The 19603-nt window shown below is 39.7% G+C and overlaps 1 protein-coding gene across 1 annotated transcript; it reads right to left on the reverse strand.

The window, feature by feature from the left end:
- Positions 1 to 4405: 4405 nt before the first annotated feature.
- LOC139726564 (uncharacterized) lies at positions 4406 to 14418 on the reverse strand. Its single transcript, XM_071637556.1, has 2 exons — positions 14301 to 14418; positions 4406 to 6712 (listed from the first exon to the last, which is right to left on the reverse strand). The coding sequence occupies exon 2, from the start codon at positions 6626 to 6628 to the stop codon at positions 4406 to 4408; it is 2223 nt and encodes a 740-aa protein (XP_071493657.1). The 5' UTR covers positions 6629 to 6712; positions 14301 to 14418.
- Positions 14419 to 19603: the final 5185 nt, after the last annotated feature.

The raw sequence follows: 19603 nt of genomic DNA on the forward strand, positions 1-19603 counted from the left end.
ACGGAACTTGACCAATATTGGGTTTTCCTCTGGAATTCTTCTAGAACTTAACTTCATGGACTGCATTATAACCTGTCTGCTTTACGCTGGCTGCAAAAAGCCAAAAATACAGTGTATAACTTCGTCTAATAGTGGAACCATGGTATTCAGGCATAGGACCAAGAGTCGTTTTGGTGTACAGCATATCGTTCACTTACAGACGACATCTCATTTCTTGAAAGCTTAGTTTCTCATTTATCATAGTTTGTATAAGGTAGCTGAAGTTTGAATGACTTTTCCGTATCTTTGGGTAAAGATGAAGGCAAGCGACATGGTGCTTTACGACACTACTTGTTCACCCATCAAGATTCACGTTCAAAGGACTTGAACCACGATATGTTCTGCTAATGGCTACTGAAACCATCCAATATTTTGTGCAGATGCCATATTGGGACATCACCTAGATATAGGCATAGACGACCACTCTCCAATCAGTTGTTATCGCTGTGGAAATCTATAAACGTAAAAAGGCCGTTTTGTTATGCCATGAATTTTGATGTAGATGTTCATGCAATGAAGTTGTAAATTATTTCGTGACATTGAAAATACGTTACGGGTTATACCTATTCGCCTCATTCTGGAAAGGCCGTTATATTTTTGATAAGTTATTGCTTGGATGTGGAATCGTTTTGATGCATACAAGAAATTGGTGAATAAAGCTTGATTTATTGTTTTATGTCAACGAATATAGATGGCTTCAATTTGTTTCATTATTACGAGGGAGAACGTGATTTCAAATGAAAAGTTATTTATTCTGATACAGTATTTGGAAAGCATGCTTGAAGGCAACATGTTACACTGAAATGATATTAACTGATGAAAAAAAATACATTTTCGAGGGTCACAACGATACAATAACTAAGTCATATTGTTAGCTTTTAGAATACTGGCACAGATATACTGCACAGCGATTTACATGACAGACTCTGTTTGTACAGACTCTGTTAGTACATGTATCGAGTTCCCACTGTATTTTCTCATCACATTCGCCAAAGCTCTACATCGCACGAGGTATAGCTTCCTCTTACGCAAAACCACGAGTTTATAGGTGGTACCCGCAATGCACTAAATCAATGTCTGACCAAGGAGGTTCTAGAGAATAGAGTCACAACCGTCTTATTTCCTTTGCTAGATGTTCGAAGCCGGCGCTCAAAAATATTTGAAGCATGCGCCAAACAGGATTGCCGCGCAGATACGAAGACAATTGACTCGTGTCTCATTGCATAATCACCAACTACTTTCAAAGGAAGATATGTCTTTGCGATGGTAATTGCTTTTCGCTATCCCTTCTTAAAAAAAGGTAGGGCCACAATACAGACACGAGGATGCGCGAATAGAAATTGAGCAAAAGATGCTGAAATAAAGATGAAAATTTATCCACTGGGCATACCCGGGCACTAATCTGATATCTATCAATAAAGAATTATACTTGAAGATTATTCCATATTAGTTTCATATATGGAAATTAAGCGGAAAAGTGATAAAACCAGCTTTCCAGGATGGTACAGTTTTAAACATTTTCACATTATTTAGCTCTGATATACACTTTTGCACAAATTTTTGGACGGGATTGACTTTTGTTTTACATGCTTTATCATTAAGTGAAATTTCATGTCAATAAATAAATAAGCAAAATATGGCCAACATTATGATAACGTTCAAAATGAATCTTAAAATTGCTCAGCAAGACGGCGGCGTCGAACATCGATCATCAAAGGCACAAGTACACCTGTGGAATTCTTTTGTACATCAATAGAAATCTGACAACTGTTTGAATAACACAGCCAGTTGGAACTCCATGTATAAAACCCTCTTGGTCTGACTGCAGTGGAAGTTGGAAGCCAAGAGTCAAGAATTGTAGCAGTTCATGTCTTATCAGTCCGGGAGCAAAATTCAGATTTTCGGCCTAAAATTTTACCGTCCGCTCAATGTTTGTTTGTTTGTTTGTCTGTTTTGATGCTTTCAACTTGCTCTTTGACCTTTGAGGTTGACCCTATACATGGCCCAAAACTTTTCCCTCGTAAATTTTAACTGTAATACAAGGTACCCTGCTTATGTACACAGTAAGCTTCATGAAAATACTGTCAGGCATTGCAAAGATATGGGGAAATAGTGAGGTTTCAAATTGACGGGTGACCTTGAGCGTGTGCATCCATAGCTACAAGGTACGACTTCGTCCACTCATACATGATACATACAGCTGTAATAATATGCCAAGTTTTATCTCGACACTCCCAACGGTTCTTAAGTCACGCTGTCGACAAAATAGATTACGGACAGAAGAACGGACGGACGGACAAGCCGAAAACAGAATGCCTCCGACAACACTTCGTAGCGGAGGTACCAAAACATAACGAATATGTACATGTATACTATACACAAAATAACATCATTCTTCAACTACAGAACCTTTACGTTACGATAAGCCCCCCCCCCCCCCCCCCAAAAAAAAAAAAAAAGACATGCTGCTTAAATTTTACAATGAAACTATATAGCGACAAGACAAGTTTGAATCAGTACTGTATACATGTATAGCGATGACAACCGATACGCACAATACATATTATGGATAAGTCATAATATACGTGTTGTACTTGACATGGCAAGGTTATTATACAGATATGGGTGCCCATCAGTTTTCTGCCGCATGGATGTTCGGGAGCACAGAACCATGATTATAGCACTGTAATAGGAGATGACAGAAGGTGGATTAAACTGTACAGGTGTAGTTACATTTCAAATGCAGAAGCGACTGACGGAGCTAGGCATCCAGCAAGATTTTGACATACCTTCAACATACATGTACATTCTGTATTTTGCTTTACATGTACATTGTATTTTAAACGCAACTGCCTATAGTTGATTCTCTATGTAGACTGCTTTCCTTCTCTTTTCAAATGCAGGTAGTGCTGCATTGCATGGAAGTAGAAACATGTATACAAGTACAATGTATAACAAAACTTGATAATGCATCTCCTAAAAATGCAAAAGATTAGTGCAGTTCCTTCATCACATTTTGCTGACATGACTTGTTTGTTCGATAAGGAAAATTGACAAGTCAATTAAATTTTGAGAAACTTTACTGGACGAGACAGTTGATCATTTTGTAGACTACGACAAACGACATTTGTGTGTGTGTGCGTGTGTGTGTGTGTGTGTGTGTGTGTGATTTGAAAGCAAATTGCTTTGTGCATATGTATTAAAAACCCCTAATAAGCCTTAAAATATTATACACACATTATACCTTTACTTCACATAATACCTAAATTTACGTCCTCTTCAAAATTGCAAAAAATACAAAAATAAAAAACGAACGGAACACACAACTTGGTAGTCAGGGACTGTAACAGAAAAGTGCACCGAGGCAGCGACATATTGAGAGTTGATGTGTTACTCGCACTCGTACTAAGTAATATAGGGTGCTGGCAGTGTTTGCTGCAGATGGTATCAGACTTCTCTAAAATCTCACGGAGATGAATTGTTACCCTGCAAAATCATGTTCCTTCAATGCTTGTGGCAAATGTGGAACAAGTGTAATGGATCTTCTTTGAGGAACCGGATTTGAAAAAGGTACAGAAACTAAAGATCATGCATGCAAAAGAAAGCAGTGTGTACAGCAGCCTTACAGCGCTGATTGTAAAAGTTAAGTATGCCAGCAGTCCAACAGTCATTTACAGTAAGTCATGTGCGTAAAAAAAATAATCATGACTTTTAATTATACATTACAATTTTACACCTATTTGACTTTAGCTCTAACCGATTATTGCAATGAACGTGATAATTACATGTATGTGAATGCGTCTTATATCATCAGATACGGCGAAGTTTCAGCTAGATCACCAAAGAAAAGGTCAGTATTTCATGAGGTTTTTTTTTTGATTTTTGATTTTTTTCCCCAAAGACAATTCCTGATTTTTAGTCTGCTCTTCCATAATACGTTTCTCCTCTTCTCGAGGTAAGACTGCGTCTCCGTTAACCTGAAGTGGTTCCCTCCAATTACTTTTACTCACTGAGTTGTCACTCCATGCTGAGGAAACATCATCTTGTGGAGCACATCAGTGATGTTCCTGTTTCAACCCAGCCATTCCCGTCAAATGACATGGATTCAGGCTTGAAGAAAGTAAGGTAGAACTGACATTCTGCTCTGATTGAGACTTTTCACATAAGTCCTGCTCCATTTTCAACTCGCAATTTTCGACTTTAATAACTTGACGGAGTTCTTCTATTTTCGCTGTACTTTCACTGCGCAAAATGCTATCAACAGTACTCTGTAAAGGTACGTCGCAAATACCGCTATGAGGTGACTTGAACAGAAGCGCACTATCTTCTTTGTGTGTATCTAATTCATGATCGGGATACTCCTGTTTCAACACGATTTTTTTCCGTTAAGTGACGCGCAGCGCGGTCTGAAAGTGAGGCAGAAAAGGGAGTCTGCTCTGATTGAGACTTTCCGCACATGTCCCTCCTTTGCAACCGCGAAAACGTCCGTTTTGACATCTTTAGGGAGTTCTTGCACTTTCTCTGTTGTTTCAATGCGCGAGATATCTTCGACCTTACCCTGTGACGGTGATCCGCAAATATCGTTATGACATGACTGGAGCCGAGCTTCATTATCTTGTTTATATGTTTCACGCTGAGGATGAGAATGTATACACGGCTTCAACTCTGAGATGACCGCTCCTTGTTTTGCTTTTCGACATCTAACGAATTGTCCCAATTTATTACGACATATCTTTTTTTTTGGCCGCCCAACTGCAGGTGTGTTTCCATCACGACTGTTAGCTGTATTCACACATACATGGAACGTATTAGAGTCACCTAATTTGGGGTATTGAATGTACCAACGATGATGTACAGCATCATCTTGGTGTCCAATGAATCGTCCTTTACTGTCACGCTGGTGAACCCTTTTAGACGTACCGACAGACGCCTCCTCTGATGGCACGGGTTCAGCAGGACTGTTGGATGCGTCCTTACGTCTAGAATTATCCGTCTGTCGGAGGCTCTTTTGAGAGTCCGCGTTACTACACAGATGAGACCCGTCATCTAGGTGTCCACTGGATCGTCCTTTGCTGTCACGCAGGCGAACCCTTTTAAACGTACCGACAGATATCTCCTCTGATGACACTGGTTCAGCAAGACTGCTGGATGCGTCCTTACGTCTAGAACTATCCGTCTGTCGGAGGCTCTTTTGAGAGTCTGCGTTCCTACACAGATGTGACCCATCATCTAGTTGTCCAATGGATCGTTCTTTACTGTCACGCAGGCGAACCCTTTTAGACGTACCGAAAGACACCTCTTCTGATGACACTGGTTCAGCAGGACTGCTGGATGCGTCCTTACGTCTAGAATTATCCGTCTGTCGGAGGCTCTTTTGAGAGTCTGCGTTCCTACACAGATGTGACCCATCATCTAGTTGTCCAATGGATCGTTCTTTACTGTCACGCAGGCGAACCCTTTTAGACGTACCGAAAGACACCTCTTCTGATGACACTGGTTCAGCAGGACTGTTGGATGCGTCCTTACGTCTAGAATTATCCGTCTGTCGGAGGCTCTTTTGAGAGTCCGCGTTCCTTGACATGCATCGTTCTGTACTGTGACGGTGGAGACCCCGTTCAGATACATCTGGACAAACCTTCCCTAATGACATTTTTTCATCAGGACTGTTCGATGTGTTATCAACTCTAGAGTGATACTGCCGCAGGGTCTTTCGAGACTCAGTGTTCTCACATGTATTCGAACAATTTGCGGCATCATTATCATTCGTTCTTCCATGATGTGCTCGGGATCGATGTGGAGAGCGGTCTTTTTGGACCTGTGCCAACCGTCTGTTAGTACACTCGCGTGCACCTTCGTTTACCTTCATTTTCATTATTTCAGTCTTTTCTTGTACACATGCTGTTTCTGTTGTTTGTCGTATCGGTCGTGCAAATACACCCATGTGTTTACACTCTGCATTGATTTTGCTTGTGATTTGATTCATCAAACTTGCTGGACCTTTTAAGAACATCTGTTCATTATGATTGGAACACATGGACTGCAACACTCTACTGACATATTCATCGACACTGTACTGAGAAGGTGACGTAATTTCTCCACACAAGTTTCCTTGGTAAGGTTGCAACTGGATTCTTTTCGATTTGTTGTGCGAGACATCCTTATCATCAGGCGATTTTCTGCACTCTTTTGCTGTGGTTTGCACTGAAAAGTGCGGTGACGGTCTTGTACCTGTGTCTTCGGATACGGCATAATCAGTATCAGTCCCCATCCGCCCTCTTTGTTCTTGTGTTCCTGTGTTGCTTAAACTGTATACTCGCACTATCTTCGGGCATGCCAGGTTATTTACCACATCTTGTGCATTTTGTGTATGTTTCAAGTTTTTATCGGCCTCCATAGAAAGTAAGTCATCACTGCTATTATTGGACTCGTCCGAACTTTCCTTATTGTTCCTTTTCACACACCATTCATCATCGCTGTCCTCTAACCACCCGTCGTCACTGGTGTTGCCGTCATCATGCAGTGCAATGTCTAGCAGGGCTGTTTCCATTTTGGAGCGTTTCCTTTTTACGATAGTCTTTGTGATATCCATGTCGCTGTCCTCTCACACGAGCAAGGAACATAGATCATGAGAACTCAGACATATTCAGTTCTGCTAAAGATCCTCAGAATTTTCCTGCACAGAACGACAAAAAAAACAACAATATCATTACACAGTAGCTCATTGATAGCGATATTGGAAACATGAAAAAAAAAGAGAATTATGATAGCGACAGTGAACGATTATTTTTCATGTTAAGCATAATACAATCGGACTGAGATATTATGACATTCAGATTCAAGCTCCAACTGTCATGGATTTTAACGTACAACAATACATGCTGCTACGCCTGCCGGAGTGATGATCGTTGGAATTTTGTTTGTTGAGGTCCTCCTGAGCTTTCTGCCCTCAGGGGAATCTTATAAGCACCACCTTCATAGCTGGCATTTTTAAAATGATTTTTAATAAATAAAGGATGATTCCTGCCGAGTGCCTGAACTTAACCGGCACCTTTCGGTGATGTACATGAGGTAATGAATTTGATGGTCATAGCTCAAAGCTATGAAAGGTTGTGGAGAAGACACCACAATACTACAATGTATATGTACAGTGCTTGTTAGTGCTTAAAAGTTTGTCGACATTTTGACTCTTGGCCTTGACGGACTTGACCCATATTTGAATTTGATCGGAATCTTGTTATATCATAGTGGTGGTGTGAGTTTGGTGGTCAAAGCTAAAATCTGTGGAAAGTTATAGAGTACACATCATCACTGTAAGTACAGTGCTTATCAGAGCAAGTTCATTGACCATTTGACCTTTGACATTGTCGGACTTCACCCATATTCAATCTTGACCGGCATCTTTAGGTTATGTGGTGCGAGTTTGTTATAGACATAGCTCGAAGCTGTGGAAAACTAGAGAATACACCAAATTGTTGATGACGCAGCCGACGAGGAGGACGACGGAAGAATGACGCCTAAGATCTGTCTGTCTCGCTCTTGCTCCGCGGGAGAGACAAAAGCCTTCTATAAAACTGTACTGTCCCCGCAAGAAATCTACTCCTTTTATTCATTTGTGATAAGCCTTTCTGATGGCCAATGAATTAAAAGCAAAGACCAAGAGAGAAAAAATTGAAAGAGAGGTGAGGCATTGAGTGTTTGTTCCAAAATCATCGTGTCACTGGCTTGAACTGGTTTTTGACAGCTCAGTGGTAGTGCCGCAGCTCAGTATGTATAGAATTAGGCGACGGAGGGTCGAATCCAACCTGAGAGTTCCTTCTTTTTCGCTTAATATTCATAGCGCAGTGTATTATAAACACTAAACAAAAAGTAAGTTCCCCCTAAAACAAACATCAATATTTTATGAATCAGGAACCTTTGAGGAAATCTGAATACAGGATCATGTAGCTGTAGTTCTCGGCTACCTTTCATGTGAAATTCAGTGGATATCACTGGGTCACGCTTGAGTGAGCATGACTTAAAGTCAAAATGATCACTTTTTGAAGTTCACAAGCCCAATTTTGCAACTTTAATTTGGTGATATCGGAACAAATTTCAATTTTCCAGGATAAAAAGGCATGCAACGTATAATTTATGTGCTTCTTATCATACCATGTGACTTGTGCACAAAATTTCACGGTTGAGTGAACACGGGGTGAAAATTACCAAAATGGCCGATTTGACATGTTTCTCGTGGTAATTTCTACCAGCTGAGAGTGCATTCGGGTGTTGAACAGTTTTAACACTCAATTCATGTAATTTCACGGTTGAATGAGCACATTAAAAAAAGAAAAATAACAATTTAAATTGTGCAGTCAGAAGTGCGATAATTTTGCGCACTGAAATCAACTGTATGATGTTTTTTTATACTGTGCTAACACCCAAACGCATATCAGTGACCACCTGACATTTCAGTCACGCTTCAATAATCACGTGAGCCTCGAAACCCTTTTTTTTAACCTACATAATGAAAAATTGGCAGTTTGGCCATAATCCCCGTGGTAAGTTCATGTGAAGAGGAGGAATTTATGCTTTTGAAAGCAATGGCTTTTGCATGCAATGTGGTTTATTTTACGGTTGAATAATCACATTATGAAACAATGATTTATCTTTTTAATATTAAAACCATCAAGCAGGTGTTGCATTGATCTTCTGCATTTAAAATCAACTGAAAAACATTTCATTATTGCGTTTAGGACCGATATTAATGTCTCAGTGATCCTTGACATTCCTTCAAAATTTTACACGTCAAAGGGTACATGGTGCCGGAAACCCTCCTTATAATCCATGGCTACCTTCGATTAAATATCGAAGTATTCGTGGGGAAATTGGTCTGCCTTTAGTTCGATGAAATCACCTTGTTGGAGCAGAGATGATAAATTATGCAAATTAAATCTTCGGGCCTTTGTTCTCGCTACTGAATACTAATTTTGGCATTAAGTTCTTGATCTTTGTGAAGTCATGCATTAACTCAAAGGGAAAATAAATGCAATCAATCATTGACATGGTACCAAATTTCACTTTTGTTCAACATCAATATCCTCCAGTTCTGCACATACGCATGGAGAGTCTGGAGACAGATATTGATTATGGTGAGAAACATGTAGTGGCCTTTGTTGTTCATGTGGTGTTGATGATTGTGACGGTGATGATAGTTGCTTAAAATGTTGGTTGACTATTATGCGATCGTTATGGCAATATAACACAGATTGGGGAGCATCTGCACTCACTTGTTAGGCTCTATCCACTGACGACGCTGAACAAGTCTTCAAAACCAACCATATGTAAATCTTACTGTTTTTCTGATAAACTCGGTTTATCAAGTGATAAACTCAGTTTATCAAATTGATAAACAGAGTTTATCGCTGATAAACACAGTTTATCAGAAGAACTGTGTTTATCATTTGATAAACTCATTTTATCAAAGAAAAACTGTGTTTATCAGTTGATAAACACTGTTTTTCACTGATAAACTCTGTTTATCAGTGAAAAACAGTGTTTATCGACTTATTACACAAACGGCTTGCCATAAGCGTGACCCAGTGATATCCACTGAATTTCACATGAAAGGTAGCCGAGAACTACAGCTACATGATCCTGTATTCAGATTTCCTCAAAGGTTCCCGATTCATGAATTACACAGGTTTGTTTTAGGGGGAACTTACTTTTTGTTTAGTGTTTAGATCGTTCACCTTTACCTAGAGTGAGCATAACTTGTATGTTTCCATGTTAGTTGATACTGATAATTATGATTTGATATATTTTACATTCCAGGGAAACATGCAGGTTATGCTCAGCAGGCCCGTGGCCAGGATTTTTCAAGGGGGGGTGCGGTCACTAAAAAAACGGACCTTCGGTACCAATACCAATGATGACACACACACACACACACACACGCACACACACACAATTATATAAAATATATATATATATATATATATATATATATTCTTTGGACGACCGAACTACGAAAGTTGTATAAGAATTTGCGCGCGAAGCGCGCCGCAAATTGTAAATTTTGACTGTTTTAATTACGTTTTAAAGTCTCGAGGAAATTTGTATTTTTGTCTGTTGCATGCAATCGCGTTACGGTATTTCATCTATAGGAAATAGTAAAAACTCATTTTGCCAGGAAGTTGCAAAGTTTAATTGTGTTCGAGACTCTGTGCGCGTAGCGCGCCGCAAAATTGAGAATAGTGATTTTCCTGGTGTTGTTTTAACTTTTTTTTTTCTATTGTATACCCGCGTTAGCAGGCCTGAAGCCAGGATTTTTAAAGGAAGGGGGGATTGCGTTAATTAACAAAACGGTCCTTTGATACTGTCCCGGGAGGGGTAGCGACAATTAAAAGGTGGACACCATGCTCATACATGGACTTTCAAAATGGCCCCTAAACGAGTAATGATCATATGATTTTTTCGGGCCTTAAAAACAAATATTCCTTAAATGTTTCCTGCTCCCTAAAGAAGTACTTCATCATAATTGAACAATATACCATTTTCCCAAATTTCGGCCTTTTTGATACCCTTTGATTATATACGCTCGTACATCACACTTTCCATCTAATCCGTGAGAAAAAAACGACCCCTATTACGCGTTTTCTTTAGCGAGTATGGTCACGGTGTCCACCTTTCAGTTGGAGTTTTCCATCCCATTGGATGCTGTTTGGAAGATGAAACATTCACTTTACTATACAGTATATCAGCCGTTGGTATGCGAGTTTGTCAAAAACGAAAATAAATAAGAAAATTTTTTAAACAAAATGAATTGTAAATGTGAACCATTTATATTTTGCCTCCTTGTGGTAGGATATTTCCAGCATTTCCGAACTTTCAAATAATCATTTTAGATTTAATAATATTAAAGGTAGTAGATCCGATTCGCAAACATCTCCAATATCAGTCAAATGTCATATTAACCATCATGCTAAGAAGGTTTTCTTTGTGAAATTTGGAGGTCAGTGAAATTCAAAAACATCCGTTAGCCATTGGAAGAAGTTGAGTGCAAATTCAGACCTCAGGCTTAGTGCTCAGATGTTTTCCTATTTGATTTGATCTGTCTTACTGTGCACACTAAGATACATACTAGAATGGTTATTTCTTATTTATTAAATTATAGTAGCATATTTGGTTACTAGCTGTCTCTAGCCATTTTCGAATTTGGGCTGCAAAGAGATCCACTACCTTTAAGTTAGAAGAGAGATAAGTAAATAATGATAAAATAAACAAACAAAAAAGAATGAGTTTCTTTTGTAATACTATCTGACAAACTTTTTACTTTACCATTTTACTTCATAGCTCAGCACTTTCCATTCTCTCTCATACCCTCTTACGGGTCGGGTGAATTCTTTTGTTGGAACCGTAAGCAAATGCCAGCTGAAGGCGAGTAGGCAAGTGTGTTTAAAAGCATTAGATTATGCACGGAGATCGTACAGTTACTTGATAGATGATCTTTTCTCGAATGTTGGTACTAGCAAAAGGGCTAGAAAAAGCAGCTATTATAATTCGTTAGGCATGCATAATGGCCCAATGAGTGTTACAAGAGAACTGGAGTAAGACAGGCCTTTCATTTTGTTTTGTCTCTCCTGATCGTTCGTAAGAAATGCTAATTCATGACCACCTTTTCACAATTTGATTGGAGCATCCATTCATAATGGAAAATAGTTGACATGATAATCTATCCCCAGGCATTATCATGCCAACATGTACTTATATATACATGTACTATATCTTTGTGAGACGTAGATATAAAATGTCTCAGGTTTTCGATTATAGTAATTTCGAGGAAATTTCTTTAATTTTTATCATATATGTAAACTTGAGGCTATTAGATTTTCATCCACTTATCTCTGTTCCTGTGAAAAAATGCAAGTGTCAGCCTCAATGCCATCCACGAATCGCACGTACTCGGGCGGCCAGTGGAAAAAAAAAAAACACCGGTCACACGCGCCAAGGGCCATGGCATGCAGTGCCAATATAATAATAGCTCGCACAAATTGATACACAACATTTGTGTTTGTGTGCATGGGGACGATCCGATGGTTCATACAACAAAAGGGTTTCGTACAATTATTTTTAACATTGTTAAACGTACTCTTCCACATTTACGTAGCATATAATGTGTCTTTATATTTATTTGGATTGTTATCTTGAGAATTGCTAAAAACCGTTATTATGAAAAAGTGGACCTTTCAGAATTGGGGGGGGGGGGTGCGTACGCACCCGACGCCCCCCCCCCCCCCCCCCCCTGGCTACGGGCCTGCTCAGTCTAGGGCAAGGTGCATTCCAATGTCTTGTAAATTAATCATTGGGGAATAATCACCTCCCGCAGATATAACAAGTGAACACGGCAGATCTTGAAATTTTCCCTACGATGACATCATCAAAGTAAAAGCGGTGATAACTGACTCGAAAGACAGTCTGCTCACCGATAGAACATTTGGGGAAAATCGAACTGGAAAATGACCGAGATATGCACAAAATATGTCAACGACAATTACACCATAAACTCAAGGAGAATTCCGGGCCAGTTAAAGAGCCCTGAAATCCAAATGCATGTTGATTTGCGTTGATTTATGATACCCTCAACATCATTTTTGCGGTGAAACGAATATCTAGAAACATTACATATATCTTTAACGACATTTTCTTCTGTTTTTCTTCAAATTACTTGGGAACGCCCACACACACACACACAAAAAAATCCTTCCAAACCAGTATTCCTCAGATGACCTCATCTGTCAGTCATTGCTAAAGTACTGAAATGTTTAACAAAAGACATTGGAATGCACCTTCCCCTCGACTCAGCATAACTTGCATGTTTCTGTGATATTAATTTGACAAACAAAAGATATGGCGAGGGAACATGGCAATTATACCAAATCATATGGCTGTTTACTTATCTTTAGAACTGTCAGGACTTGGCCCTGTTGCATCCTAAAAGTTGCAATGAAACATATACATTTATCAGATTTATAACTAAATAGAAATTGTATCTGATAAGCCAGGTATCAGCAAATAAGAAGTGAGAATTTAAGGACTTATGTTTGATTTTCTGACTAATGTTTGATCTCATTTTTTTTCTTTGTTGCAACAGAGCCCTACTTGTATAAAGAAGAAATAAATAATTCTTTTAAGTGAATAGACCATGGTAGGGTGGGACATTAAGCAAAGTGGGATTAGAGTTAGACCAAACAAAGTAGTATGTAATTTGGATTTCCCCTAACGTTACAATTTAGATACATCAAGCTGCTGAGCAGTTTGCCAAGATTGGGCGCATGTATTATGCGAGGGACAATTCCTCTAGATTTCTAAAAAATAATAATAAAATAAAACAAAAGTAGACTCTACTTGTAAATTTAATTATAAGATATAATGAACCACGCTAGTTACGCTTTATTGTGCAGGGCAGCATTCTGCACCAATTTGAATGGACTTGCACACAGCTTAAAGGGTGTGTATACAGTTCTGGTCGAGGTGCGGATTTAGCTTTTAACGTTTTGCAAGATATCAGAAACCACTCTGTGAGATGTCAAAGAGCATGCAATTCTAAGGGGTATCAAACGTTTATTTGATGAAAATCGGTTTTGAAATGGCTGAGATCTCCAAAATAATTAAGGTGAAACAAAGATATCCTAATAAAGTTGTGGCCTGTCGCCTTTTATTATTATGACTTTTTTGATATCTCAGCCATTTGAAAACCAATTTTCATCAGTTAAACGTTGAATCCTTCTTAAAATTACACGCTATTTCATATTTCATAAGAGGCTTCTCATTATCTCACTTAAGAATGTTCAAAACATGAATCCCAAACTCAACCAGCACTGTACAGTCCCTTTAACACACGGAGTGAACCGTCCTACAATGTATCTTTATACTGCTGCCATGTGTTGGAGGCGTACCCATTGCCGTTGTACTGTACGCGTACTGTACACAAGCTGCACGTGATACGCCGTTGCATTTGTCACCGATTGTGCACAGATTACAGTAAGTAGTACTGTAGCAGGTTCACCTCCCTGGTACTGTAGTAGCCTAACCCGACCAGACGCCGTGTGCAGCCGACTACAGTATACAGCGACAGGGCTTTATAAACAGGTATACACTGAATAGTGAACAGTGAATAGTGGAGCGCGTCGCCTGTACAATAACACGTCGGACTTCCTATAGTATTAGACCCTGCCTTAGACCCGTATGCAGCCTTATTTTACAGAAGTGCGAGGTTTACTTACATTTTCGTGTTTCAGCTAACATTTTACGGTTGCCCTTTTCACAAGCCGTAGAGTATTTCGACTTTCTGCCGGCTGCTTCCCGCAGTAGTCAAATACATGTACGACGTGCGAGGTGACGATGGACTGCATCCTCGTTCAGTGTCTTGACAAGTCTTCTACTAGAGCATCACTGCACTCGCAGTGCTCGTACTCGTAAACGAACAGCTGAAACCAAGTACATGTACATGTACATGTACATATACATGTGTGTCTTCTAAAGAAGTCAACATCATCGCTAGGAAGTGTGATGAGACAATATTTATTCTCGATTTTCTTCTACATTTTTTTAATAACATGTACATATTGACTGAGAACTCTCTTTTATTTTTGCAACACCATCAAAGAAATGCAATACGTACTGTGCACGTACATGTATAGGACTACCTACTCACTGCCTACAGAGGGCGAGCTATAATGTCTCTTATAACAAGTAGGGTTGGAACACGTGGGTTGGAATGATCTCTATCGAAATGCATGGATCTTTGGCTGCGTTTATCATCTTTTCCCTGTTTGAAATGGCTTTCAAAAGCCGTTTCCAAAGCCCTTTAGAAGTACGGCTTCCAAAATAGTTGCGTTTATCAACTCATCGCGAACACGAAAACTAGCCTTGTCATTGCGCAGCTGCATTGCGCATTTTCGTTCGTAACTGCAGTACAATTAAAAGCCGTTTCAAGACAGGTTTATTGCGTTTATCTCACTTCAAAGGGCTTCTAATAACAGGTTTCTGGAAACCTGCTTCGGAAACCTGTTTCAGAAAGGCTTTCCGAACCCCATTATCAAAACAGCTCTTCGTTTATCATCTCGTAAAAATTCCCTGACAGCCGTTTGGAAAACCTGTTTCTGCCGAGAAAAAGAGTTGATAAACGCACCGTTAATTTTGTTACATCTAGAGATAAGTGGTTGCAATGCGTTGTGTTTTACACATACGCGATCAGGGAAATGGTAAACACCATGTAGTGAGGTGCAGTTGTTTTCTACAGAAAAAAAATGAAAATGTACTGGTGAGTTTGGGCAGAGCGCCAATTTTCTGTTTCGTGTAATGAAAAATAATAAATTATTGAAATATTTATTTTATGCAGGTTTTGGTATGAAAGAGACAGAAACAATCGACTGTTGTTGTAATAGTATCATTATCAAAGAAACAAAGTGAATCTGAAATTAAACAAAAATTCTTGTAAGCTAACGTAAGCATATTAGTTTAAAAATACAACAACACACATTTTCAATTATGCTTATAAAAACACGACATAGGTGGAAAAAATGCATTTAAAACAGTAGAGCCTATATGGTGCGGCATATCAAACTTGCAATCTCATCACTTGCAAAAGATTCCACACGTCGCATTGCATTCCGACTCAGTTCAATTGGCATATACTTATGTATTAATACACGTCATTCTATGATACGGTTTGATTAATTTATTTCTACTTGACTCCATCTTTCATGAAAGCATAATGCAGCTCATATCCTATCGAGCGAAATTACAAAAAGAAAAAAAAATCTACACCAGGGACAATGTATAAAAAAGAAGGTAAAACAAAGAGGTGGGTCCTACCTTTCATTTGGGCCTCTTTGTTTCTGGATATGAGACATTTCAAACCAATTTTCATCAAATAAAGTTTGTATTCCTTGTATTATGCTCTTTCATATTTCGTAAGAGGTTTCTCATTATCTCTCTCTCTCTCTCTCTCTCTCTCTCTTTCTCTCTCTCACACACACACACACACAATAGTTCGAATTCTATAATGCCACATCGCAGCCAAAACTACGCCATCCTTTTAAAGCCTTACAATCGTGGCGAGTGGTTTGTTTGTTTCCCCCAGTAGCGTAACTACAGGGGGGGGGGGGGCACGTGCCCCTCCCCCCATCCGCTGGCAAAAAAAAAAAAAACTTAAAGGGATAGTACAGTATTGGTGGAGATGAGAATTGGGCTTTTAACTTTTTGCGAGATACCAAGAAAACACTTATGATATAGTACAGAGCATACCATTTTAAGAGGAATTCAAAGTTTATTTGATGAAAATAGGGTTTGGAATGACTGAAACATCCAAAAATAAAGTAAAACAAAGCAATCGTAATAAAGTGTGGGTCCCACACTTTATTAGAATTGCTCTTTTTTGGATATCTCGGCCATTTGAAAACCAATTTTCATCAAATAAACGTTGAATCCTTCTTAAAATTACATGCTCTTTCATATTTCATAAGAGGTTTCTCATTATCTCACGTAGGAATGTTCAAAACATGAACCCCCTCCTCAACCAGTACTGTACACTCCCTTTAACAAAATGGTATCATTCAAGAGTTAGTAAACTGCTTTTGAAATCGACATGAAAGGGTGATAAAGAAATAAGATATTTTTCTAAGATTTCTTTTAACCATAATTAAAGAGGTATATAGTGTGAAACACTGTTAAAAAAAGCCCGGAGCCGACAAAAGATTGTGATTCAGCGTGATTCCTGGTTGGCGTTCTGAATATAAGCAGGATGTTCGCAGTGTACTCAGAACATCCGAAACGGCAAAAAGAGTCTCTGCAATGTTGCGCAATGTGATGTAGAATGTACACCTTTGTACCTTACGCTTCGTTATATCAAAGCTAGATCATTGATATTGCAGTGTTGCTTTACATACTATAATCTATATCAAAATGCCTTGCATTGCCAATAATAAGACTTGATCTGGAATATTTCCTAACTTTTCCATGTATATAAAACACACACACACACACACACACACACAAACACAATTAGGGGATGCTCTAAAGTGCAGATTTTGGACATCCTTCCCCCGCTTGGTCACTTCGACGCCCCGTCGCTGGTCATACCTCCCCCAATCATGAACATAAACCGACACCCCATTGGCGAATCCGGGGGGGGGGGGGGGCGCCCCCTTTTGATTTCCAAAGCGAAAAAATATAGCTACAAACGGCAGTTTTTGGACTGTGAAATGTCAAAAATTTCAAGCTTGCTCGCTCCGCTCGCTCGCATTTAATCGCTATGCCATTCTCCTGATGTTGCTGCCAGTAATTGCCAGCAGTTCCACCCTCTGCGCCCCCCTTAATTTCCAAAGCGAAAAAATATAGCTATAAACGGCAGTTTTTGGACTGTAGAATTTCAAAATAACATTTTCAAGCTCGCTCGCTTCGCCCGCTCGCATTAAATCGTTATGCCATTCTCCTGATGTTGCTGCCAGTAATTGCCAGCAGTTGCACCCTCTGCGCCCTCCCCCTTTAATTTCCAAAGCGAAAAAATATACCTACAAACGGCAGTTTTTGGACTGTGAAATGTCAACATTTTCAAGCTCTCTCGCTCCGCTCGCTCGCATTTAATCGTTATTAGTCCATGGGCCAGGCCAGATATTGGTACCATCTGAGGTGGCAATACCTTTTTGGTGTCATTTTGTTTGTCGAGCATAGATATGCTTATCAAGATATGATAGCATTTCCAAATGAGTAGCTTAGTCATAGTAAATGAATTTTAAACCAATTTGGTTTCGTTGTTATATCCCTGTACTTCTGAATGGAGACCAACCGCTATACAAATACGAGCACTGTCTTTTGTATGTTCACAGGTGTCTGTTGTAAACGCGGTGCGCTTAGTCTTTATTCAAGGCAGCGAAGGGAATATCCAAGGGTTATGATGTCCACAGCGCTTAGTCTAATATTCAAGACGGCGAAGAGAACATCCAAAGCTTATGATACAGTGTATATCCCTTTATCTAAAAACAACAACAACAAAAAATTAATTTCTCGTGAATTTTAGCGTCTTTTTCAATTATTTATCATTTTCCGGTGAAAACGCTACGTTTGAAAACGCTAATACCACGCCAATGTGTTGAGAGGGTGATATAAAAACAGTATAGATAATTAGGAACTTTAGATATGATAACGGTACATTGTTCTAGGATCTAGATAAAGACTAAGCGCACCGCGTGACAGTTTTGGACATCATAACCCTTTGGATATTCCCTTCGCTGCCTTGAATAAAGACTAAGCACCGCGTTTACAACTGAACACCTGTGGATATACAGAAGGCAATGCTCGTATTTGTATAGCGGTTAGTTTCGATTCAGAAGTATAGGGATATAAAAACGAGACCAAATTGGTTAAAAATTCATTTATTATGACTAAGCTACTCATTTGGGAATGCTATCATAGCTTGATAAGCGTATCTATGTCCGACAAACAAAATGACACCAAAAAGGTTTTGCCACCTCGGGTGGTACCAACAACCCATTTTTCGGCTCTTGGCCCATGGACTATATACCATTCTCCTGATGTTGCTGCCAGTAACTACCAGCAGTTGCGCCCGGTGCGCCCCCCCCCCCCCCCCTCCCTTAATTTTTGAAGCGAAAAAGTATAGATACAAACGGCAGTTTTTGAACTGTAAGATGTCAAAATTTTCAAGCTCGCTCGCATCTAATCGTTATGCCATTCTCCTGATGTTGCTGCCAGTAATTGCCAGCAGTTGCACCCTCTGCGCCCCCCTTAATTTCCAAAGCGAAAAAAAAAAATAGGTATACAAACGGCAGTTTTTGGACTGTAAAATGTCAAAATTTTCAAGCTCGCCCGCTTCGCTCGCTCGCATTTAATCGTTATGCTATTCTCCTGATGCTGCTGCCAATAATTGCCAGCAGTTGCGCCCGGTGCGCCACCCTCCCCCTTAATTTCCACAGCGAAAAAATATAGCTGCAAACGGCATTGGGGACTGTAAAATGTCAAAATTTTCAAGCTCGCTCGCTCCGCTCGCTCGCATTTGATTGTTATGTAATTCTCCTGATGTTGCTGCCAGTAATTTGTCGTTTCACACCGTCATTCCATAATCCATGTAAGGAAAACTTACAATGTTTCTCAATGACTGCGCTGTGGAATGTATCACATTCCATTATGTCATTCACATCCCTGGTTATGTATTGTAGTCCCCATTAAGTTTGCAGACTGACAGCGCTCGCGCATACGCGCGCACACACATACACACGCACGCACGCACAAGCATACACACCCTCAAAATTACTTTTCCACGAGGTGCCCCCCTCTCCCTCAAAGTCTTGACCCACGGTACGCCACTGGCCTTCCCCATTCCTTACCAAGTGTAGTGACACCGAATGAGAATAGCGCTGGCTCAATGGGTCAGCGAACAACACTTTAGACTACAAATCTCCTGACCCGAAATGGCTGCCCGAGCCTCGAGAGCTTCCGATTGGACGCACACTCTCAGTGCGCATGCGCATTAAGAGAGGCCAAAAGAGCCACGCGTCTTCTGGCCTCT

Source organism: Diadema antillarum, unplaced genomic scaffold (assembly GCF_040938485.1).
Source record: "Diadema antillarum isolate AM-2024a unplaced genomic scaffold, OU_Dant_1.0 seq00000089_RagTag, whole genome shotgun sequence".
Classification (NCBI taxonomy): Eukaryota; Metazoa; Echinodermata; class Echinoidea; order Diadematoida; family Diadematidae; genus Diadema; species Diadema antillarum.